The 22,872-nt window shown below is 35.1% G+C and overlaps 12 protein-coding genes across 12 annotated transcripts; 8 read left to right on the top strand and 4 right to left on the bottom strand.

Annotated features, from left to right (window-relative positions):
• Nucleotides 1-223: 223 nt before the first annotated feature.
• On the top strand, nt 224-982 carry C9374_004574 (uncharacterized protein; the record flags this gene model as incomplete). The annotated part of the gene is made up of 2 exons (XM_044694228.1): nt 224-268; nt 503-982. The coding sequence occupies 2 exons, from the start codon at nt 224-226 to the stop codon at nt 980-982; spliced, it is 525 nt and encodes a 174-aa protein (XP_044548916.1).
• Nucleotides 983-1,558: 576 nt separating this feature from the next.
• Nucleotides 1,559-2,158, top strand: C9374_004573 (uncharacterized protein; the record flags this gene model as incomplete). Its single annotated transcript, XM_044694227.1, has 1 exon — nt 1,559-2,158. The coding sequence occupies one exon, from the start codon at nt 1,559-1,561 to the stop codon at nt 2,156-2,158; it is 600 nt and encodes a 199-aa protein (XP_044548915.1).
• Nucleotides 2,159-2,226: 68 nt separating this feature from the next.
• On the top strand, nt 2,227-2,871 carry C9374_004572 (uncharacterized protein; the record flags this gene model as incomplete). The annotated part of the gene is made up of 1 exon (XM_044694226.1): nt 2,227-2,871. One exon carries the CDS (start codon nt 2,227-2,229, stop codon nt 2,869-2,871), a length of 645 nt encoding a protein of 214 aa, XP_044548914.1.
• A 207-nt stretch (nt 2,872-3,078) lies between these two features.
• On the bottom strand, nt 3,079-4,143 carry C9374_004571 (uncharacterized protein; the record flags this gene model as incomplete). The annotated part of the gene is made up of 1 exon (XM_044694225.1): nt 3,079-4,143. One exon carries the CDS (start codon nt 4,141-4,143, stop codon nt 3,079-3,081), a length of 1,065 nt encoding a protein of 354 aa, XP_044548913.1.
• Nucleotides 4,144-4,601: 458 nt separating this feature from the next.
• Nucleotides 4,602-5,401, top strand: C9374_004570 (uncharacterized protein; the record flags this gene model as incomplete). Its single annotated transcript, XM_044694224.1, has 3 exons — nt 4,602-4,734; nt 4,891-4,991; nt 5,111-5,401. The coding sequence occupies 3 exons, from the start codon at nt 4,602-4,604 to the stop codon at nt 5,399-5,401; spliced, it is 525 nt and encodes a 174-aa protein (XP_044548912.1).
• Nucleotides 5,402-6,773: 1,372 nt separating this feature from the next.
• C9374_004569 (uncharacterized protein) lies at nt 6,774-7,316 on the bottom strand (the record flags this gene model as incomplete). The annotated part of the gene is made up of 1 exon (XM_044694222.1): nt 6,774-7,316. The coding sequence occupies one exon, from the start codon at nt 7,314-7,316 to the stop codon at nt 6,774-6,776; it is 543 nt and encodes a 180-aa protein (XP_044548911.1).
• Nucleotides 7,317-7,827: 511 nt separating this feature from the next.
• Nucleotides 7,828-9,606, bottom strand: C9374_004568 (uncharacterized protein; the record flags this gene model as incomplete). The annotated part of the gene is made up of 1 exon (XM_044694221.1): nt 7,828-9,606. The coding sequence occupies one exon, from the start codon at nt 9,604-9,606 to the stop codon at nt 7,828-7,830; it is 1,779 nt and encodes a 592-aa protein (XP_044548910.1).
• Nucleotides 9,607-9,786: 180 nt separating this feature from the next.
• C9374_004567 (uncharacterized protein) lies at nt 9,787-11,961 on the top strand (the record flags this gene model as incomplete). The annotated part of the gene is made up of 1 exon (XM_044694220.1): nt 9,787-11,961. One exon carries the CDS (start codon nt 9,787-9,789, stop codon nt 11,959-11,961), a length of 2,175 nt encoding a protein of 724 aa, XP_044548909.1.
• Nucleotides 11,962-12,073: 112 nt separating this feature from the next.
• Nucleotides 12,074-13,261, top strand: C9374_004566 (uncharacterized protein; the record flags this gene model as incomplete). Its single annotated transcript, XM_044694219.1, has 1 exon — nt 12,074-13,261. One exon carries the CDS (start codon nt 12,074-12,076, stop codon nt 13,259-13,261), a length of 1,188 nt encoding a protein of 395 aa, XP_044548908.1.
• Nucleotides 13,262-13,682: 421 nt separating this feature from the next.
• C9374_004565 (uncharacterized protein) lies at nt 13,683-16,713 on the bottom strand (the record flags this gene model as incomplete). The annotated part of the gene is made up of 3 exons (XM_044694218.1): nt 13,683-14,444; nt 14,642-15,486; nt 15,597-16,713. The coding sequence occupies 3 exons, from the start codon at nt 16,711-16,713 to the stop codon at nt 13,683-13,685; spliced, it is 2,724 nt and encodes a 907-aa protein (XP_044548907.1).
• Nucleotides 16,714-16,893: 180 nt separating this feature from the next.
• On the top strand, nt 16,894-17,913 carry C9374_004564 (uncharacterized protein; the record flags this gene model as incomplete). The annotated part of the gene is made up of 1 exon (XM_044694217.1): nt 16,894-17,913. One exon carries the CDS (start codon nt 16,894-16,896, stop codon nt 17,911-17,913), a length of 1,020 nt encoding a protein of 339 aa, XP_044548906.1.
• Nucleotides 17,914-18,162: 249 nt separating this feature from the next.
• Nucleotides 18,163-22,814, top strand: C9374_004563 (uncharacterized protein; the record flags this gene model as incomplete). Its single annotated transcript, XM_044694216.1, has 3 exons — nt 18,163-18,313; nt 18,427-18,692; nt 18,741-22,814. 3 exons carry the CDS (start codon nt 18,163-18,165, stop codon nt 22,812-22,814), a joined length of 4,491 nt encoding a protein of 1,496 aa, XP_044548905.1.
• Nucleotides 22,815-22,872: the final 58 nt, after the last annotated feature.

Below are 22,872 nucleotides of genomic sequence, written 5' to 3'. Positions count from 1 at the left end.
GGTGAAATGTGGGGAGATGTCTAATGCGTGCATGAAAGCATCAAAAGATGTATTTCTTTCTGGTTTTATTGATAATTATCTTCAACGAGGAACAGCAGCTCCATTCAAACAACAAAACGATCCCTTCGACATACAATTTCGTCGTTGTCGAAATGAACGTGCGTGTTAAAAAATATTCTTCTTCCTCCACAAATCAGGTCTTGGCCATATCTTTTCAAATCACATGAATCCAGCAAGATATCCCCTCACAGAAATCTTTCAAATATTCGTACGTGTTGCATCAACAATAGGAATGCATCGGAATTGACAATGACGCTAATTTGGTTTAATATTTATTTTCATTGGTTTGATGATGATTGTTTCGAAATGAACGCTTGTTCTTTTATGGCATACTATTTCCTCTCAACATGTATTTATTTTATAATGTGTGGATTGTGATGGATTTCGATATTCACACTCAAAATCTTTTCAAATTTCTACTCGTGTGCATTTGTTGATTAAGGTTAATTTAACGAAACATCAATCCCTCACCAAAACCGAAGCATCTTCTCAGAAATGGTCAACTATTGGTACGATTCTATCATCTATTGGAACATGGATTGCATTTGGATCCATGGCCTATCATTATTCAGATATTGAACATCGAATAGCTGAAATTAAAATGAAACGAAATGCATTAATACAACAAAGAAATGAAGCGAAATTGAATGAAAATTTACATGATATCGTAAATACAGTGAATAATGAGACTGATTGGATGAAAGATAAATTACAACCTCTACTGATACCCATGTTCTCTGGATTGACTTTATTTTTAGGGTTTTATGTTGTTGGAAGAAGACAAGCCTTTAAAAAGAATTTGGCAATGATGATTAAGGAGAGACAAAAACAATTTCCAAATGATCCATTATTGGCATCAATGATACCTTCATCCTCTTCCAATCGTACATACAAGCCTTTATCTGCGATTAAAGTTAAATAGAGTCATGCATGATGATCATCAGAATACAAGAAATCACACTGTCGTACAATGTCTTGGATGATCATGTTTGCTTTGGGTCATGGGTAGAATTCAAATTGGATCTTTGGGAACAATACAGGTCCAATCCATTTCAAGAAGAAGACACCATATGATCGAAATTATGTGTGTCTTGATGTCAATTGACTGACTTCCAACCGCAGTAAAACTCTGATGTCCACTGATCGACTTGAGATCTCTGTGTCCGTAAAATGACGAGGCCGTCAGGGCGGAATGTGTTGACAGGCGTTACAATAACGCTAACGGTTTTTACAATGGACGTTTTTCAAATTTTTAAATTTCTAGCCGTTTCACAATTAAAATTTAAAAAATACTATCGAAAAAAATTGGCTGAAACAAACCCTTGCCTATTTTTTCATTGATTACCATCGTTGAAGCTCCTTTCCTCTCCAAAGGCTAGTACCTGACATCGGTTACTGGTCCCAACATTTTACGAATATCTCTATCATCTTTAGTCTTAACCATCATAATTCCGTATTAAACACATCATTCTTGTTCCAACATTTAAAAAGAATATCAATGTTCAACTATCAACATCCCAGTATTGTTCCTTCATCTCAAAGGAATATAGCTGCTGATGAGAACGCTGGTATTGCTCCAACCGTGAACAAGCCTATCCACACGACGAATATACACCCAATCAAACTCTCCAAACCATATATCTCGAGCGTTTCTTCCAATACTCAACAACAAGGCACACAAAGAACATGTTTAGGTGATATCTCCAATCAGGTACACCTCTTGCAAAAGTCTGTAGTACCTGCAAAACCTCAAGTGATCAAACCAAATTTACCGAATACTGCATCGACCACATCGATGAGCAATGTACCTATTATTACTACGTTGAGCTCCACCACAACGAGGCTCATGTCGAAACCACCGCATCGACTCGGAACCACCACCACCACCTCTACCACCACAACGACCATGACGACTGATACAACCTCCATCCTACCCTCGAATAGCAACAACATATCCACCACTTCCACAACTAGCATTCTTACTTGCGCTCTCAATGAACACAAAGACCATACATCCCTCATTCCCTCTGTATTGACTCTTCAAGAACCTTCCACTCTGTCTTCCCCTCCTCCAAGAAACAAGTTCAACCATTACTGAATTCTCCCAAAATTGATGACAAGGATTCATCAGATCCTCAATCCTGTACGGAATACATTAAAGAAATAATGAGCCATTACAAATCAATCGAACGAAAATATCTTCCAGATTGTAATTATATGGCAAGACAAAACGATTTGCATCCAAATATGAGAGCAATTCTTGTGGATTGGTTGATTGATGTTCATTACAAATTCAAGTTGGTGCCTGAAACTCTTTACTTGACAGTGAATTTGATTGATCGTTTCTTGAGTGAAAAAACAATTTCTCGACAGCGACTTCAATTAGTGGGTATTACTGCCATGTTCGTTGCTTCCAAATATGAGGAAATCCTTAGTCCTGTTGTGGCTGATTTTGTCAAGATTACCAAAGACGCCTATACCAGAGAAGAAGTCTTGAGAATGGAAAGAATTATGTTGCAAGTTCTGGACTTTAACCTGACCATTGCATCACCAAATGTCTTTCTCAAACGGTATTTGAAATGTGGTCGTTGTACCGAATTACAAACATTCATTGCCGTTTATTTGAGTGAACTATCACTGATGGACTATGCTCAACTTGAATTTTCTCCTTCCATCGTTGCTTGTGCAGCAGTGTTTTTATCCAAACATTTAACTCAAGATTTAGATAAATGGGATGCAACGATGGACACTACACGGACAAGACGGAAGAAGACATTTTGCCTTGTGCAAAGGCCATGCTTCGATATCTGAAAAAGATATCTTCTCAACGAAGAGATGCAAACAACAAGCCTCTTGTTGCTGCCGTGAACAAGTACAAGAAGGAAGATCGATTATCTGCCTCTCGAGTTTGTGCCAAGATGGCTGATACTGTCGTTTTGTAAAGTTTTCCAACTGAATTCTCTTTTTCAAAATTGCGCTTTTAATTAAGCTTAATTTATAATAAACAACTACAACACACTAGAACGATGCGACTTGAATGCACTTGACTTGACCACCTTGCGTTCCAACAAACAAGTGAGACTTTTGAAAGCAACACACGGAACGAATGGACGAGTCCATACTCGATGTTTTGGTCGTGTTCGTTGAGGTTCCATGTTTTGCAATTTCATACATTCCTTCCACACTATATTCATACACAAGCCCTTGATTATTGCAAGCAAATAATGAAACTCCATTACAATCCATACAATTCACTGAAATGTTATTACTCTCACTCATGGTATAAACAACCTGAAAGCAATTCATGTCAAAAACACGAACAGATCCATCCTTACATGCAAAGTACAAATAATTAGGATACACACTTGAGGTATTGGACATGTATGAGGTCAAGACTTCAGATTTCTGTTTGAATTTGTTGAGAATGGCTAATTTTGAATGTTTCATTTCAAATATGCAAATTCCATCAATAGAGCTTGTTATGATCTTGTCATTTTCATAACAATGAATTGCATTTACATATCCAGAATGTTTAGAAGATGTTGAAATTGGTTGTGTAAATTTTCTACAATCCCACATTTTCACATAACCATCATATGCTCCACTCAATAATGTATAATTGTCATCATCGCAAGTACGATCACTAAAACATTTCACTGTCGAGTCATGTGCTTTAACAGTATGTATGATGGAATGACTTCTAATATCCAATTGTTGAATCGATCCATCATGTCTACCAATATTAATAATATTATTATTGGAATTGTAATGCAATGCATAGATGGACCCTAACATGTTGTTGGTTTCATTGGTAGTTGTTGACATTTTTACCGATTTGAAATCTTCAGAGGGATGATTTAACGACCATGGTAATGAAACACGTAATGAACACAATTCTTTTCCTCCAATAAATAGTATTGATGGTGGTTGAGAAACTGGTGAGGTTGGTAGTGATTGTTGTTGAGTGATGGTTGATGTAGTTTTCAAAAGATGACTTGTTGTTGAGATGCATGTAAGGGCTCTCACTTTATCAAAGGCATGTTTGGGAAGAGGGAAAGAGGGCGCGAGTGGAGGTGGAGTCATTTTTTTGAGCTGACTGGTTCGATTCTGGAAATGAAGAAGCATCGATTGTCGTTTAAGAACGAGCCTTTCTTGAGAGTGAGCTACTCATCGAATTTCTCAACAGTCCTATGTAGGCATGTTACTCAAGACTGTCATACTCTGATATCATGAACTACATATTTATCATCAACAGAACTTTTTCAATACCCAACTTCACACAGAGAGGCCCACAATTTGGCGGGATCACAAGTGTCACTTGTCCTCTCATCACTTGTTTTAAAAAATATCAAATCCATCATCAATCCTTTCGGAATCGATGCCATCACTTCAAGCAAACCATCCTCACAACACCAGTGGTCGAGTGGGTGGTCTCTTATCAGTTTGGGAAAAAAGAACGGAAGAAGCCAACAATTCCACTCAACAAAACACACTTCTCCAAATCAACACTCACCACCTCTTCAAAATTAAATTCTAAAAACATGATGCAACATGAAAAATTAAAAATTTGTGTGATTGGAAATTCAAAATGTGGTAAAACTTCTCTCATATTATCGTATTTGGAGAGTGATCGAGAATTACCTCATACCACATTGGATGAAATTACATCAAAGAGTATGTTGTTTTATTGTAAAGAAATGTGAGTGTGTGAGTGTGCGAGTGTACGAGTGTGCGTGTGCATATGTGTGTGTGTGCATATGTACGTGTGTGTGCATATGTACATACACGATAACAATTTCGATGAATACACAATGATTGAATATATCACAGTCATTTATCAAGGACATGAAATTTCTCTCACCATTTCAGATACTAATGGTTCTGATGATTATGATCGATATAGAACTCGTGTCATGTATCCTCATTCTGATGTATTTATAATTTGTTATTCCATAGTTTCAAAACAACAATATGAAAATGTTAAATTGAAATGGATACCTGAAGTGAAAATGTTATGTCCCAATGCATTGATTGTATTGTGTGCAACAAGAGTGATTTGAGAGATGATCATCGATACATTTCCAATACTTCACATATTGTTTCAAGACAAGAAGTTCGAAAATTATTAATTGATTCTCAATTAGATCCAGCAGCGTATATGGAATGTTCAGTATATGATCAAGGAGTGGGTGTCAAGGAAGTATTTGATAAGGCTCTCGAATTGTATTTCTTTAGAAAGAGTAATAATACTTGGAGTCATCATCATCACAAATCATCATCACACCATATCAACACAACGAATAGTGTTCATAGTTCCAATATGGATAAAAAGAAAAAGTAAAATATCAGTGTGATTGTATATTATTATTCGAATCCTTATTAATGTTTGGCTCACCTTATTTGTACCAATTCACTTGTAACGGTTCGATGGAAACGAATGTTATTTAAAAAGTTCTGGGAAAAGAACGGAAGTGTTTTGTAACTACAACAATAAGGTTGTCCGAAAGAAAGGCTGAAATGTCAACATATGCATAACCAAAACGGAAGTTGTAACAAACATAAGTTGACTAAATTATGTTAAAAATTCTCACAACACTTCTGAGAACTATAACTTTGCCTTCTTACAACATTGATTTGCTCATCGATTTCCTTTGACACTTTTGAGTCTGCGATTGGCTTTAGCCTTATCATTGATGGGGTTTTCCCCACGATTTTAAATTTTATCCTTCGTTGATTCGCTTAACGATGTTTTTCAAGGAACATGGTTTACATCAAACTCGTATTTAAAATTTTATTGAGCTAACATTATATGATCACTTGTGGTGAAGTAGACATGAAGATTCTTAAGTTGTTTCCAAATTAACAAATTATTGATAATTTGATTGAATGATTACTAACAAATGTATTATATGATCTATATTCGTCCCAGAGCTATTATCCAGTAAATGTGGTTTCTCAAAGCAATTTTAGTTTTTCATCATTCTAGTATCCATTCTAGGGACAACTATACAACAACAAATGTAATTGACTGACACTCCATCTCCAAAGAGGAGGCACTTCCTGAAGAGGAGACAGCCACTAACCCATTGCTATTAATCAATAATTGTGTGAAGTTACAGAAAAGGCGGAAATATGATATAAAACGAACATGTTAATCCCGCTTGAAGTTAGCAGTTTCTGACAGACTTTCATTTATTATAAGTTGAATATGTTATTCTGTTATTGATTTACTGTGATTGCTTTGTGTCATGGTCATTTACAACACAAAGAGTTTATAATTATTATAATGAGGAACGTAACAGAAAATTCTGTTGTGCTATGGGCTTTACCATTATGTTACAAAGACATTTCTCCAGCCCATGCCGAAACTCATTTGCTTTCGTGGATGAATCGCTGAAACAAGTTGATTCAAACGTTTAATCCGTTTGAAAACGAATGATTTTGTTTAAATGAAAGAGGTTTCTGTTTCACATCAGTTGTGGCCGGCAATCTCCGTGGATGGATGATATAGAAGTCTTGGCGTTGGTGAGTTAAAATATGCGACAAATAATTTATTATTCTAATTGTGCTTTCTTTGAGAATGACCATCGACCACATATTCATATTCTACCAATTCATTAGCGCTTGTGTACATTTGAATAAAGTTCATTAATTGTTTTCCAGCCCAGTTGGAACTAAAATAGCCAATAAAACATTCTTCCAAATGGTAGCACTCAATGCTTCATTATAGAAATACAAGCATACAACATGACATAGAACATTTCATTACCAACACATAAAATTGCCATAAATGTTCTATTTGTGTAATACAAGGCTAATAAATAACTTCTATTCCAATCGACATCTTTGTGACTCTTGGTTCCAACGACAAGACTCACATACATTCTAAACCAATGTGACACAAAATCTAGAATATTCAACAAGATGAAATAGGAGGTATAGGATGGATAGAATTTTACAAGAATAGTAATTAAAGCAGCAGTACTAAATCGATCTGTAACCATATCAAGAACTGCTCCGAATCTAGAACATTGATTGTAACGACGAGCAGCAATGCCATCCAATCCATCCAATACAAAACTTGTGGAATAGATGAAAATCACAGTCAAGGGATAGGATTCATAAATAAAGAAGGAAAGAAGAGAGAGAAAAACACGAAGATATCCGATCAGGTTTGGAATGTAGGTGTAGATTTTATACGAGTCGACAAGAGACACATTGGATGTTGTCGCAGTGTTCTGGTTCGCCAAAGTCATTGCGTGATGATGTGCAGTGTGATGCGAGGTTGAGGTGAGAATATTTTTTTTTTAAACGTCGTTTGCGTTGTCTTCTTTGTTGATTGTTCCTTTGACTGAATGGATGCTATTGATCATAAATTAAAGTAGTTATTTTTATTGTTAGTGGGGTTATAGCTCAGTTGGTAGAGCGTGTGCTTTGCATGCACAAGGTCCAGGGTTCGATTCCCTGTGACTCCAATTTTTTAATTTTGATTGCTCATTCTCCAGAATTTAAGTCCAACTACAGTAAAAGTAAAAATATATTCTCGCAACAAGTCCCAATAAATTTATTGGTTCAATTTTTGTTTTCTATACTCGGCGAGCGACATCTTTTTGACTGGAGCATTGTTGGTGGTATTGGTGATGGTTTTCAATAATGATGGTTGAGCAAGAATGGTGCCAGTAGTAATAGCAGTACTTGACTCCAAGGGTGCTGATAAATCCAAATCAAAATCATGCACAAATCGACTTGGGGCACCACTTTGAGAGGTCACATTCGAGCTCTTTGTGGATTCATTTTCTTTCTTTGCTGTTTGTGTTCCTTTTTCTGTTGCTCTTCTTTTGGACTTTCACTAGCCAACACAAAGAAGGATGAATTTGTTTTTCTACGAGAGAAGGGATCTAATTGACCTGCTCCCTGATTACTCGATGCAGCATTCGAACCCAATGTTTGATTCTTTTTTCGGTGTTCATGTGCTGCTTGATCCATTGCTCGATTCTTGACATTAATTTTACCCAATTTCTGAGCAGTTGGAGAAAGAAAATCAATTTTCGAATATTCAGCCTCTAACTTTTTCAACTCTTCTTCATATTTAGCCTTTTCATTGATAAGAGATTCATCGGATTGTCTCTCTGAACGACCATCCTCTTCATTTTCTTCATTCTCTTCATCACTCGTCATGGATGAATGTTGCTTTGATTTTCCTAAACTTCTCAAATACAATTCATCCATAATTTCCTTAATCTTAGTTTTTACATGACTAATTTCTCTAGTAATCGATTGTTTGTTCTTTACAATTAATCCTCCTTTCAATATTTTCTTTTCTTTCAACATGGTTTCAATTTCCTTATCCGTGTATTTGTATTCTTTCAAATTCTTCCATTGTTGAATTTTGTGTTCAATAAATTTTAGAGTTGGGAATTTCTCTCCAACCTTTTCCATTTCACTCTTCCATGCTCGATATTCATTTTCTTCAATTTCCTTACTATCACTAATTGCGCTCATTTGCCATGTTCTTTTTTGTACACCGAATTGTAATAACAACCCTTTTTTGGTCTTGTCTGCATTATTCACTCCAAATGGATAATCTTTGCTCATGTCTTGTACTTGAACAATTTGACAGAGACGATAAGTCTTTTTCTTTGCACGTTCATTAAATCCAACAAGAACCCTAACGAATGCCTTTTCAACACTTTCTGCAAAGTAAGGCTCTTTAAATTCTTTTTCAAGAGCAGATCTTCGGATGAGAATCTTTTCCAAGTCTTCTTTGGTGATTTTACAAAGAGTGGATTCATAAATATCTTCCTCTTCTTCTTCTTCATTTTCTTCTTCATCATAGGATTCTCTCATACGAGTATCACCTTCATCATCATCAGAACGATCTGCTTCATCTCGTTGTTTTCGTGATGATTGTCTTGACATTTCATTGTCCGAATAATTATCATCATCGGATGTAGAGGCTTGTTTCGATGATCTCTTTCGCACCCGTTTTGCTGTAGAAGTGGAACGTTTGGATTTGGTACTCTTATTAGGCTCATCTTCTTCTTCGTCTAATTCTAAATCTAATTCAGGATCATGATAGGACTTTTTACGTGAGGAGGAGTTACTACTATTGCTCACAGACGATGACTTGTTGGTTGTTGTTGTTGTTGTTGTTGATGATGTAACACTACCACTCGCAGATGTTGGGACTGTTGTTGGCATCTTCTTTCCGCGTTCTATCAATCGACCTTGTTTTCTCAAAATCTCTTTTCGTTTTCTCTTCTCGTTACGCTCTTCGTAACGTTCGGATAGGATCTTTTCACGTTGTAATTCAGAGAGTGAGTCAAGATAGGCTCTATCTTCTTCATCTTTGTAGTAATCTGAATCATATTCATCATCCAAGTCTTCTTCCCGTACGTAATAAGATGATGGATCTATTGCATGTGTTGATGATTTTTGCTTTTTGTTGTTGTTGTCTTCGCCTTCGGAAGACTCTTGAGGGGAGTAATCTTCATCGCTTTCTTCATCACTGATGTTGCGTTTTTGCTGGCGATTTCGTTTGGACATTTTTTTTGTTATTTAATCTTTTTGGATCACATCGCGTGTTCTTCGACAATGTCTTATTACTCGTAGTATTCAAGCTAATGGGATCAAAAGTTGACGTATGGATTCCGCAATAAAATTTCAATTCATATTTTCAGATCTTTAGATGTTTTTGTTAATTAATAATTTTTATTCAACAATAAAATGCACTCACAAACTTCAGCGTCCGTGATTGATGGTGAATCAACAACAACAACAACAACCACACCACGAGAGAATTCAAAGAAGAGAAAACCCCAGCCCTCTTCTTCAAACAACAACAACAAGAAGAGTAAGAGCAAAAGAGAAGAACACCAAGATGATCTCTTTGAAAATGACTATGATGATACCATGGATTCTAATTTGTTGAACATGAATGATGATGATGACCATATGGATGATGAAGAATTATCGACCAACATCAACACTACTTCTTCTTCTACAACCAGCACTCCTACTACTGCAACACCATCCACAAAAAAAACATTTTTCCCTTTTGCAATTTCTCTTTCTTACAATGGAATACCATTCAATGGATTACAAATTCAATGTGGTGATAATTTGAAAAAACATCCTCATGTCTTGACGATTGAAGCAGTGTTATTGGATGTATTATTTGGAGATGATGGTAATTCGAGTACAAGTGAAACAACAAGTGAACAAACTACAACCACCACTCGTACGACCTCGATGTCAAGTGACTCGACTACAAGTGACTTGATTACAAGTGACTCGACTACAAGTGACTTGACTACAAGTGAAACTACTACTACTACTACTACTACTACTACTACTAATAATACAATGATTGCCATTCGTGGTTCTATGAATACCACCATTCCATCCTCATCCATGAATACCACCATTCCATCCAATGTAGTGAATAACTCCTCTCCATTTAAATTCATCAAATCTAAAAATTTAAAACATGTCAAATTACAACGTGCATGTCGAACCGATCGAGGAGTCAGTGCAGTAAGAAATGTACTTGCATGTGTCATGACATTACCAAATATTCATAACAACAAGGATACCTTTACATTTAATTTAAATGATTTATTGAAAGAATTAAATACAAGAATTAATAATCATCATAGAATTCAACAATTAAATTTACAAGATCAAGTAAGAATTGTAAATGTACAAAGAGTACCTGCTCGATTTATAGTACATCATTGGTGTCAATTTAGAAGATATTTATATCTATTACCTCTCAATGCATTAGATTTGAGTCATAGAAATATTCTCATGACATGCACCAATGTATTTAATTTACAAAGTATGGAACAAAAGATTGAAAAGATGAATGAATTATTTTCATATTTTGAAGGAAGACATTTTTTTCATAATTTTACAGTCGATGTGACTCCTGGAAGTGATACAAGTGTGAGACATGTCAAGTCCATGAAGATCATTCAAGTTGTCGAAGAGAAGGATTTAGAGAAACATGAGAAGAATTTAGAGAATGAGAAGAATTTAGAGAATCAGCAGTATGTATTGAAAGAGAAGAATTTGAAAGATAATGAAAAGGATTTGAAAGAGAATCATTTGAAAGAGAAGAATTTAGAGAATGAGAATAATTTGAAAGAGAATGAGAAGAATTTAGAGAAACATGAGAAGAATTTGAAAGAATCAACAAGTCATGTACTCCCTCATCTCATGATTGAAATTAGTGGTAGAAGTTTCATGTTGCATCAAATTAGAATGATGATTGGAACAGTGATTGCATTGATGAGAGGATTATGTCCATCCTTTAATCAACATTTATTGAATGCAACTAGTACTGCTACTAGTACTGCTACTAGTACTGCAACTACTGATACTACTCCTACTTCTGCTACTAGTTCTACTACTCCTACTTCTGCTACTACCACTGCAACTACTACACCTACTACTCCTACTACTAAGGGAGAGGAGGACTTGACAAACACTTCTTCTACGACTCATAAGACTCCAACAACAAATGCAAGTTGTACTGAAAGGATGACATCATCATCATGTCCACACTCATCCATTATTGCAACTTTCTTTGAAGACAAGTTATTCTCCAAAGATTCGCAAATACTTGTTCCCATGGCACCCAGTGAAGGATTGTTTTTAGATTTATTAGACTTTCCAAATTACAATACGAATATTGTAAAGAAACCATTTTTACCAATTGCATGGCATGGTGAATTGAATGATCAGGCTGAGCAATTTAAGAATCAAGTCATTGTTCCAAATATTCTTCAAGTACTCAAAGAAAAGAATGTCATGCTGAATTGGTTGGTAGAATTGCACTGTAACAAGTCGAAATACTTTGTCAAACCACCACCAACACCCTCAAAAAAGAAAAAGTAAAAAGAACCGCCAACTGCTGCCAACTACAACAAAAAAAATTGTAGATTTTTCCACCACCGAATTGTGTGATTCTAAATCAGATCCGATCCTTTTAAACGTTTGAGTATACTCAATGAGAAAGAAACCGCAAGAAAAATCCTTTCAAACCACTTATGAAAACGTACAAGAATGGGAAAAGGCACTCCTTCATAATCAGAATACACCCAACCATGTTCTTGTAGTTGATGTGCATGCATCATGGTGCGGAAAATGTCAATCCATATTACCTGTATTTGAAAAGATTAATTTGGAGTATGCTGATGAGCATCCCCTTGCTTTTGGGGTTTTGGACTCGGAAAAGATCTTATCGGAATTGCATGATTTGATGAAACCAGTTCCAAGACAACTGGGAGTACCCTCAATGCAGTTACGTGGATCTTCCAAGAACCTTTTAGTTTTAGGAGATCATGAAGTTCTCTCAGATGAGTTGAAGAAAAAGAAATTGTACAAGGAAGATGTCAAAAGAAAAAATTACAAGGCAACGTTGGAATCGTGTGTTGGTCTATCTGAGCCTCATTTTCTTATTTTCAAGGAAGGAGAGCTCATGAGAAAAGTGAGAGGTGTCAATACACCATCGCTTCAACGATTTATTATTCAACTATTAACCAATGAAGGAACAGAAAAAAAGGAAGAGCAACATGAAAACGTTTCAGAAATTAAAACCATTCAAATTGAGGAGCCAAAGCAAGAAGTTGTCATTGAAGTGAAACAAGAAGAGACGAAACCCACAGAGGTAAATTCTACAGAGACTTCAGAATCTGCTCCAAAAGAGAAACCTTCTGAATCGAGCAAAAACGATACCACCGAAGAGCAAAAGCAAGAATCGAGCAAAGAAGCACATCCTTCTGAGGACGAGTCGATGAAACTCTCACAGGACGAAAAACCTCAAGATTCACAGACAGCTGAGACAAATGTAGAGGTCGATTCTAAACCAACGGAGACTACTTCTGAAGTAACTTTAAATGCTCATGAAGAGCGACAGCAAATGGATGTAAATACTCAAGAGACTTCAATGAATGACCTATCATCAGACCGTAAGTCAATTGAGGCCGTTCCTCAAGAAACGTCAAAGAATGAATCTTTGCAACAAGAACAACCACTTGAACCAACTGAGGAAACTAAGACAGAAGTGAAACTTGAAACTCCTTCGCAAGAGAAGAGACAAGCAGAGGAAATTCCTACGAGACACCACAACAAGAGCAACAACAAGAATCGATTAAAATGGAAACTAACGAGGATCAGCACAAGAATGAAATGTTGATGCAAGGAGAGGACCAGTACAGCACAACATACCACAACAAGAGCAGCATGTAAATTCATCCACCTCAGAAAACAAGGTTGAACCAGCAGAAAAAGCATCCGAATCTCATGAGAGTGAAAGCACCACAAAGGAAAATGCTCCAATCATGCATTCTGAAACCATGTCAAGTCAGGAATCACACAGTACAAATGATGAAGCAAGAGTAGCTAAAGAACACGTGCTGCAAGAGACAGTTGTGGTAGAGGAGAAGAACGAAGTTCATGTTGAACAGAAGAACGATGAAGAAGCACCTCCCAGACCAGTTGAAAACATTGTTTTTGAAGATAAGCAGGTTGAAAGTGTTGTGAGCCCGAGGTTATAGAAAATCATGGAGACAATCCTAAAAACAATGAGACTGCAGATTCTGAAATAAATTAAGTATTTACTCAGAAGATGACACAGAAGAAAAGATAATCTTTTCGATGCTTGTAAACAACTCTACAAGCTCTTTCTCCTTGGAAATGCTCGAGGAGGATGGGCTATGGTTTTCTTCGTCCTGTTGTTCGCTTTCTGTTGTTTGTTTCTTCTTCTTATTTTGAACCAAATACTCGACTACCATTTGCTGACACTTATTAAGGGTAGGAATAATAGTAGTTTTAAAGGCCTCACCAATTTGGCCCTTGCAATATTCGTCAACGACTTGAACATCCTCGAGATAGTATTTCAAGAGTGGGTTCACCAACTTGCCCGGTACAAACAAGTAAATGGCCTTGTCATTCAACATTAACAAATATTGGCAAATGGAAATTAAGCGAGTACCAAAAATCACAGCACCACTCTGTAAGGTATCATCGGTCAACTTGGCCAAATGCTCTGTGTGGTTGAGCTTTAGTTCTTGTCTCTTTTCCTTAAGATAGGTTTTTTCTCGTTTCTTGTCCAAGATCTTGATGAAAATACTAAATTGTTTAGCAGTGGTTTCAAATTGTGTAATAAACGATTGAAGTGTTGTCGAGTTTGAATTTAGACTTTCAACCAAAGTATTCATCTCTTTTACCTCTTCCTCTCTAGTCTTATCAAGTTCAACCTTTTGATTCAATTGTTTCATTAATAACTTAATTTCTCTATTCAATTCAACAAATTGAGCTTGTTGTTCTTCGCTTGCCATACACAACAAGGTGTTATATTCCTTAATGAATTGTAAATTCTTTTCATTAATGTTGAGAGTGTAAGAGGATGGGTCGAGAGAGTTGTACTACTATTGCCACTACTACTGCCACTACTACTGCCACTACTACTACTCGACGTCTTTTTGGATGATCCTTTTTGTGGCAATGATGAAGAAGAAACATGGTGTACCGATTTCAATAAATTTTTACAAGTGTCGTATAATATTAAATATACCATAATGGTGCATTTGGTTTTGATGATATGCTTCTCAATAGGCGTAATCAATTCCTTCTCTAAATGTTCTTTACGCAATCGATGTAGAATATCCATAGATTTGTTATGAATGACCACTTGAGTATATAGATCATTCAATTTGTCTTCAACGTTCAATTCACTACTCAGTTTTTGTTCTAATTGAATAGTTTGTTGATTAATGAGATAATCTCTAGTTTCTAAATATATCTTTTCAATTTTAGGAGCCAAGTATTGAATCAATTCATCAATAATAGAGTCGTCTTGACCACCAAATTTGTTTAACATGTTCTCATTGTCCTTATCATTGTCTAAATAAATTAATAATTGTTTTTCAATTAAATTGAACATTTCATCCTTTTTAGGAAGAATCTTTTTGATTCCATTCTGTTCAGTAGAGCTCGATGAAGTCTTGTTTGATTTCTTTTGCTTTGACTTTTTGGATGATGGCTGTGGTTGTGTAGAAGAACTAGTAGAAGAACTATTAGGAGATGATGTTGTCTCGGAACTCATTGTCTTTAAATAAATAGATACTTGTTCGAGTGCAAGTGGTTTGAATTGATCATTCAATAGTTGATCAATCATATCCAAACTCATGACATATCTATTATCAAATACAATAATACTCTTAATATTCTTATTCAATACAATGTACTTGTCAATGAGTTGTTTCATATCACAACTAGTATCCATCAACACACAATGATCACCACCATTGTTTTCAATGTGCAGAGGAATGGATTTATGTTTGTCATTGTTACCATTGAGAGTTGAATCAAAAATAGAACGAAGAGATTCAATTAATTTCATATGAATGATCATTTCATCTTGAATGTTGATGAGATTATTTGAATTGATTGTAGTAGTAGTAGTAGTGGTACTAGCAGTAGTGGTACTAGCAGTAGTAGTAAGGGTACTAGTAGTAGTAGTAAGGTACTAGCAGTAGTAGTGGTACTAGCAATACTATTCGTACCAGTACTACCCGTACCAGTAGTAGTAGTAGTCAATGGCGTTGTAAGAGAATCTCTATAGGCATTTAAATAATTGATCATTTGTTGAGTACTCTTAAAAGCCTTATAACCAATCAATTGTTCAACTCTTTCAATAGAAATATATCCATTATTGTCAATGAATTGACAAATTTGATCTGTTGCATTCTTTTCATAAACATTTGGAACGTACAAAGTGGAATTGACTTGAAGAGTGCCATTCAATTGTTTGTTCTTAATTAAATCTTTGATGATTGTTTGAAATAATTCTAATTCAATTTCAACATTGAATTGAGTATCGTTTGAAGATTCATTGGTCATGATCATGGAAGAATCATTCATCATGATATAGAATTGTTTTGTAATTTTGAGTAATTCATTACAGTCAATCGATCTACTAATAATACCATTACATATACCAATGGTAATAGATTTAAGATTATTGATATACTTTTCAGTGTACAGTGAGTTATTACTAAATATAGTACCATTTAACAATAAATGTTTGTATTTGGTGATAATATGTTCCTTAATAAAATCAGAAGGTAAAAACAATTGTTTCGTCAATGTTCCAATGTAAATGTATCCATACAAGACGAGTAATTCATTGATTTCCATGACAACGGATTCGAGATAGGACGAAGTTAGAATTTCGCATCCATTGATCAAATCAGGTAATATCAATTGTTTGTTAATTAAATTTAGAATGGGTGATTCCAAGTAAGTAAAATCAACTCTCAATAGTTTAGGTAATTCATTCTTGTTGATTCTACCTCCATACTTTTCTAATAGTATTTGTAATTCATATTCAATTTGATCTTTGGTAATATATTCTTTGCCATCAGTAGTGAAACATAATTGATCTGCAAAGGCTTGATCATTTTTTTTAATATATTGAATTAATTCAATAATATTATGATCATTGAGTTTGTAAGATGAAGATGAAGAGAGAGATTCTTGTTGGATGGTTTCAAATTGTTGTTGAAGTTGTTCGAGGGATAATTCATTCAAATCTCCGGAGAGGAAAGCACTTGTAGGATCATCATCAGTGGTATTGGCAGCCATTGGTTGTGTTATGAAAGTAAAGTAGTACCGTTGTTATTATAATTTATGGAGTCAAACGTTGTCAAAAAGAGAGAACCTGTGCACAGAAATTTTTAGAATCACAATAGCAGCAGTCAAAATTTGAGTTTGATGATGGTGGAGAATTTTTTTACATAAAAATAATAACAATAACACGAGAAGATGAATTTCTCGCTCCCGTCCACCAAGAACAAGCCTTCTTCAACAACCTCCATTTCCATTCAGCTCGGATCTAAAAAACAACAAGCATCCAATTTTAATGAAAAAAAGGCTTCGGACACTAACAAGGATCAAAAAATTGAATCACTCTTTTCGGAGCAAGATGAAGAAGAGGAAATAACTCCATCGTCCAAATCTTCTTTAAAACAACATCAATCAAAAAGTAAATCATCCTCTGCAATGACTCAATCATTGCTCTATCAAAAAATACAACATGAAAAGAAATTAAAATCCACAGTAGAGACTTCACAATTCACTTCCCTTCAAGATATTGATCAGTGGGAATTAGATCATGAACAGATGCATCAGTTGGAAGAGGATCAAAAGTCGAATGAATTACTCATTGAAAATGCATTTGAAAATATGAAAAATGTCATTTCAAAAACATTTACACAAAAATTATCTGAGAATGACTCAAAACCACAAGAGTCTAAATATATTGCAAATTTAGTGAAATTAGCTGAGGAAAGAAAGAAGGAAAAAGAACTAGCACAAATACGAAGAATGCAAAAAGAGGCATCCTCCACGAATCACACAAGTAACGCAGTGTTTGTAACAGAGGAATATAAACAAAAACTCAAAGAGCAAGAACGATGGGTTGAGGAACAGTCAAGACAAAAAGAAGAAGAATCTAAAAAAGATGTCACAAAAATTGGAATGGGTAATTTTTATAAGAGTTTATTAACAAGGAATGACAATGTAAATATCAAGGACAGTAGTACTAGTCCTTCTACTGAAAGAAAAGAGTATGAAGAAATCTCTATTAGTAGTGCTTCAACAAGTAATGATGAAATTGCTAACAGACAGCACACCGAACTGAAGAGAGGAATGAAAAGAAAACAACAAGCTACCTCGAATGATGAAATCCCTAAAAGTACTGCTACTACTACCACTGTAGTAACAAACTTGGAAATGAATGATCTCTCCGTTGAACAAAAGAACAACCACAACCAAAAATTGTAAAAATTGATAAGGGAGAAGCTGTGTTGAGCGCACGAGAGCGTTATTTGAAGAGATTGGCAGAGAAGAAAGAGATGCTTTCGGATGAAAAGTAATGAGGAACTGGATGGTTCGGTACCGCACATTGGATGAATAATTGTGTGGAATGATATTTGCATGGATGGTTCTGTGTGCTGACAGTCATATTTCCAAAATGTGAAAAAGGCTTTTAGTGGATAAGGAGGACTGGAATCTGCAAATTCCAATAAAAAAATGAATCATCCTTTTGGCGCTGAATTCAGTGCATCCATTCGAAACAAACCAAAGAAAACATTCATGTACACACCTGCCATTCAATTATCTTCAGATGATGAAGATGACGAATTTTATAACCAAACAGTATCATCAATTTCGAGCTCAGCAAGTATGAAGGACACTATGCATCGGTCGACTAGCAATCCCCAAAGCCTTGTTGTGAGATCCAGCATGCTGATAAGAAACAACTAGTATCATTGAATGATCCAACAACAACAACAGAGTTGGATCCGATCGATGAAGAACATTTATTGGATCCTCATCATCATCATCATCACTCTGAACATACTATTAATTCATCATCATTACATCACGATGATGATATAATCAAACCAATGATCCATCCTATTACTGTACCCCTCTCAAATGGATATACTTGTTCATTTCCTTACCATCCATATCCGTCACAAATTGAATTGATGAATCGAGTGATATTCACATTGGATCACACTGAAAAGGGTCATCATGCCATACTCGAAAGTCCAACAGTAGGTAAATATGATGAATTTCTTCTCCAAATTACTTTTATGTGGTAGGGTACAGGTAAAACTCTAAGCTTGTTATGTGCCACATTATGTTGGCAACAACATTTTAAAGCGAAAATCATTCAACAATGGAAAGAAAAACATGAAACACATAACAAGGAGCATGTCCATTCATCGTCGTCATCGACATCATCATCTTCATCATGGACTAGTACTGCTAATAGTGGTAGTACTCATGATACAAGAATGAATGAATTTACAACCGTTCCAGCAGAGGTCTCTTCTTCCTCCTCACCTCTCAAGAGATTACATGATTCCAAAATTCTATCTTTAGATTCTAATCATCCTTGGAGTACTGGTACCAGTAATACGAGTAGCAGATCAAGTCATCATGATGAATCAACCACAATTCCTCCACCATCCACAAAGAAACAAAAATTAGATATGAATAATACTTCTTCAGAATGTAATATGCAACAAATTTCTAAAATTTTACTTTATTTACAAAAAGGATTTACCAATAAGGCTGAACGTGAAATTTTAAAATCCACAAAATTACCAAAAATTATTTATTCATGTCGAACTCATTCACAAATCAAACAAGTAGTCAAAGAACTTCGCAAGACATGTTACGCACCTAAAATGACTATATTAGGAAGTAAGCAACAATATTGTATCCATCCCATGATGAATCATGGTTCATCCAAGAATCATTTTCACCATGGTACGACGAGCACATGTGATGTCAATACGGAATGTCAAAAATTAATCGATGCTTCTAATTGTTATTATTATAAGAATATGTATGCACTTGTTAAGAGTTCAAATTATTCTCCACATTCTAAACATTTAATTTATGATATTGAAGATTTAATTAAGGAAGGAAAACGATTGAAGAGTTGTCCGTATTTTGCATCTAAAGAATTTCTACTCGATCCAGAAATAGAATTAATATTATGTCCATATAATTATATTCTATCACCCATCACTAGAGAAATGATGTCTCTCGATGTTCATAATAGTGTTTGTATTTTTGATGAAGCGCACAATTTAGAAGATGCATGTCGAGAATCTACTTCATTGACTTTGAGTGAATATGAACTTGAACATGTGTGTGCTTTTGAATTGAATTTTATTCTTTCAAAAATGATGAATTCTACCATTGTTTCTAATAGAAATTCAACGTTGAATTCCAGTACTGATTCTACTGTAACAAATTTCACTACAAATTCTACTATACATTCTAATCCCACTACTCATCATGATGAATGGAATTCTACAAAGATTCAATACAAGTATTACAAAATACTTGTTGATTTTATTTTAAAAATTTTACAATGGATGAACATGCAAGTATTAACACCCTTGTCCAATGATGATTCTTCTATTGAAGGTAAAATTATTAAGGAACAAGATGGTATTATGAATGAATTTATGAAACACATTTTTGATCCCAGAAACATGATGCATCAGGAATTGAAACAAATCAAAGATGCACTTTTTCATGTAAAATCATTTACTCCAAGTAATAAGAAACAAGACTTGAGACTCTCTCAAAGATCTTTGAATATGTTACAAGAACTTTGTACCATTTTTGATTTAATGTTAAGAGATGATTTTAAATTCATGAAAGATTATGCAATTGTTTTAATCAAAAAGGCTGTCCCTCATCATTTAAATACTATCACTACCAATGCTAATACCAATACCAATGCTAATACCACCACTGCTAGTAGTAGTAGTAGCACCACCAGTAGTAGTACCAGTAGTCATAGTAGTAGTTATAATAATATACATCATCAACGTATGGTTCGAACCGACGGTATCAATTCCTCAAGTAGTGGCATTCCATCCCTCACCAATGTTCCAACAACAACATCATCATCCTTAACCATTGAATATCAAATTAACTTTTGGTGTCTTTCTCCTGCTGTTGCATTTGAAGAATTACAGTTAAATTCTAAATGCACTCTATTGGCATCAGGTACTCTTAGTCCTCTTGATACATTTTCCAATGAATTGAAAACTCAATTTACAACCACATTTGAAGCAGAACATGTCATTGAACAAGATCAAGTATGGGTTGGAACATTGGGTCAATCTCATGGAGTGAGTTTAAATGCAAACTATACCAATAGTAATACTACTCAGTATCAAGATGAATTGGGTAGAATTATTCTATCTATTTGTCAACAAGATTGTACAAGGAATGGAGGTATACTTGTCTTTTTTCCTTCCTATTCATTCATGAACAAGATTTTAAAACGATGGAAATCATACAATCATTCCATCCCTTCATCGAACTGTTCTTCACTATTGAAACAAATTGAACAAGTCAAGGATGTATTTTTTGAAGAGAAGGGAACGAGTATTGAAGAAACCATTTCTAAATATTATGCAAGTATTGAAGAGCACAAGAATAGAAACAACACGACTACTACTACTACTACTAGTGCTGCTAGAACTAGGACTACTGCCAGTACTGCTACTACTAGTGCTGCTAGAACTACAACAACGGCTACTTCCAAAAATGGTGCTCTCTTTATAGCTGTTTGTAGAGGAAAGGTATCTGAAGGTATTGATTTTTCTAATGACAAGTGTCGAATGGTGATATGTATTGGAATACCCTATCCAAATATTAAGGATTTAAAAGTATCTCTCAAAAGAGAGTACAATGATAGTGTGAACAATGCAAGTAATAATAATGGTAATACTGGCCATAGTAATAGTTATAGTAATAATAGTAATAATAATAGTAATAATAATAGTATGGATGGTGAACATTGGTATACAAGTCAAGCCTTTAGAGCCTTAAATCAAGCGGTTGGTCGATGCATACGACACAAGAATGATTACGGAGCAATCTTATTAATTGATGAAAGATTTCAAAACAAGAACAGTGCCAAGACTGTGAATGCATTCTCAAAATGGATTCGAACAAGAATTGTGAATTATCCTTCATTGGAAAGTTCATTGAAATCACTCTCTGAATTTTTTGAATGGAATCATGAACATTTCTCAGAGAATACTACAACTACTACAACTACTACTACTACCAATACTACCAATACTACTACTACTACAACCACTCCTACTACTACCAATACATTCCGTGCTGAACAACATATTCTTCGATCAACTTTGAAAGAACAAATCAACACTCATAGGAGAAGATCAATTGTACGTAGTGATGTCATTTTGAATGATGATTCTTCCAATGAATCATTAGAAATGCTCAGTGACGACGACGAGATGACGAACGATGATGACGAAACCAAGTTACAAATTCCATTCATGGAACAAAATAGCACACCTACTACCTTAATTTCTCCTCATAGAACTCTTCCTCAATCATCACATGCTACTCATCATGGCCTCTCTAAAAATCGAATGCCAAATCCAATGGTTACGACTACTCAAAGTAATAGTAGTAGTAGTACTACTGATACTCGTCGTCATAGAATGGATTCTACTGCAACCATTTATTGCAGTTCTTGTCAAAAGACTCTTGTTTCCATGAATTCATCCTGTCAAGTGATTTCATTGTTGCAACCACCACCACATCATTCCATGTTGAGAAGTATTCTCTCATCCTTTGAGAATGTATATGCCCAAGATCAAGTATTGAGAGTTGATTCCAAGTTGACAAGTATGATTCCTTGTCGTCAAGAATATTCTTCCAATCAGAATCATTGGACATTTTATCATCATGAATCAACATCACCCCTCGATGATTCATTTGGACACCATGTTGCAACACTGGATTCATCACAAATGAAGCATGTTCTCAAATTTACAAATCAACAACAAGACTTTTCAATCCAACTGTCCATGAAGGACAAGTCTCAAAACAAAATCATTACACCTTTTTCTGAAAGTGAAGGAGTGGTTTACAGTGTCTTGTTTTGTAAGAATTGTTCTTTTGTGAGTGGAGTTAAAATTATTGCCACCGACGAAGATCACCAACAGGATATTAATTGTAGTTATCTTTTCATACCAACAACAAGAAGATGTTTCATGAATCAGAAGGGTGATGAACCTGTTGACAGCAATGCTACCAACAATACATTCAGAAATGAGGGTGAGGTTGTGGTCATTTCTTCAGATGATGATGATAACGAATGAGAGAACTTGAGAGAGATGCAACAAGGGTTCCTATTGGGTCACATACAGTTCATTGGGT

Source organism: Naegleria lovaniensis (genome assembly GCF_003324165.1).
Source record: "Naegleria lovaniensis strain ATCC 30569 chromosome Unknown tig021, whole genome shotgun sequence".
NCBI classification, from domain to species: domain Eukaryota; phylum Heterolobosea; class Eutetramitea; order Acrasida; family Naegleriidae; genus Naegleria; species Naegleria lovaniensis.
Note: the sequence above shows the minus strand (reverse complement) of the source record. Positions and strands in the feature narration are given on the sequence as shown.